At 44.0% G+C, this 1,747-nt stretch overlaps 1 protein-coding gene across 1 annotated transcript; it reads left to right on the forward strand.

The window, feature by feature from the left end:
• The first annotated feature begins 207 nt into the window (after positions 1–207).
• LOC141126397 (olfactory receptor 51I2-like) lies at positions 208–1,221 on the forward strand. Its single transcript, XM_073612344.1, has one exon. The coding sequence runs from the start codon at positions 208–210 to the stop codon at positions 1,219–1,221; it is 1,014 nt and encodes a 337-aa protein (XP_073468445.1).
• Positions 1,222–1,747: the final 526 nt, after the last annotated feature.

Consider the following 1,747-nt stretch of genomic DNA (forward strand, 5'->3'; position numbering starts at 1 on the left):
GAGTTACTCCAATGGGTGGCGATACAGATAAATCCACAACTGAAGCTTCCCTGTTGCCATCAATGCATTTTGACCAAAAGTTGGTCATTTGTCCAATTTTTATTTTTATTTTTAAAAACTACTGAAACCTTAGAGATCCTATTGTTTTTATTCAGTATCTCCTTTTATTCTTTTCCCCCTCCAGACTGGCTGGTCAGTGGTACCAAGATGGAAGGCCTGAGCCAAAACCGGACCAGCATTTTCTATAATGAATTTGTTCTCTTTGGCTTTCCAGGAATTATAAGATACAGAAAATTGTTAGTTCTTCCATTTCTGTTAATTTATATAACAATCCTGGCCGGAAACCTTCTCGTTCTTCATCAGATCTTCATTGAACCGAAGCTCCACTCACCCATGTACTTCCTCATGTCCATTCTTTTCATTGCTAATATTTCCTCCACAACATCTGTCTTGCCAAAATTTCTTGTCGGTTTATGTTTGGACATGAACCAGATCCCTCTGGTTGGCTGCCTCTGTCAGATGTTTTTTATTTACTTCTTAGGTGGGTTTGAATCGGGCGTCATCATGATGATGGCCCTGGATAGGTTTGTAGCGATCCATAAGCCTCTGCTATACAACAATATCATGACCAAAACCCTGATAGTCCAGTTGGTTCTCATTGGGACGGCACGGAGTATGCTTTTCACCGTTCCAACGGTCACATTGACTTCCAGCATCCATTTCTGCAGATCCAACATCATCCTAAACTTTGTTTGTGAGAACATGGGGCTTCTGAGTCTCGCCTGCACCGACATCTCTAAAGTTCAACTCCTGGGTCTCATGATCAAGAGTTTTATTACTATAACTGATGTCGGCTTCCTTCTAGTGTCCTACTTCAGCATTCTACACACGGTCATGGTAATTATCACTGGGGAAGCGCGCCACAAGGCCTTACACACCTGCATCTGTCACATAGTGACAGCCACGCTCATCTACATCTGCTCCCTCCTCGCCTCCATTGTGTACAGAATGCATATGCACATTTCCTATGATTTCAAGAACCTCTTCAATGCCATCTACCTGCTGGTTCCAGCTGCTCTTAACCCCCTTGTCTATGGAATTGGGGTAAAAGAGATCCGAAGCTCCATAGTCAAAACCTGGAAAAAGCAAAAATACAATTTATTTATCCTAAGTATGCTTCAAGGTCAAAAGGAAAGGGAGGTCTCAAGGATTTATTTCTAGGTAGACGTGAGATAATTGACCATTGGACTGACTCAGCTATTGGAGAAGAAGGAACCCGTTGGATCCATTAAGTATGAGTAAACCACCAACTAGCACAAAATATAGTTTCTACATTGATGATTGCTTTGTGATCATGTATTTCTGTGTAGTGAATTGAAAGTATAAATCAGCGCTCCTCAACCACCCAGATGTGGCCCACTGCTGGACTGCAACCTTCTTTTCTCCTGGGCCTGAAAGCCCTCAGCCTCCATAGTGCTCCTCAATATCCCACAGTGTCCTCCAGCTTACTGCAGAATCTCCCTAGTGCCTCCTACAGTACTCACCAGCTTACTGCAGAGTCTCCAACCCTCCGTAGTGCCCCTAACCTTCTACAGTGACCCTTATGCATCATACACACTGTCGGACTTTTCGACCGGACTTGTCCGACGGACGCCGACGGACCAAATCCGGAGAACAATCCGATCGTATGTGGGCTTCAACGGACCTTCAGCTGACTTTTCCAGTCGCAAATCTGACGGACTTTAGA

This window comes from Aquarana catesbeiana, linkage group LG02 (genome assembly GCF_042186555.1).
Source record: "Aquarana catesbeiana isolate 2022-GZ linkage group LG02, ASM4218655v1, whole genome shotgun sequence".
NCBI lineage: Eukaryota > Metazoa > Chordata > Amphibia > Anura > Ranidae > Aquarana > Aquarana catesbeiana.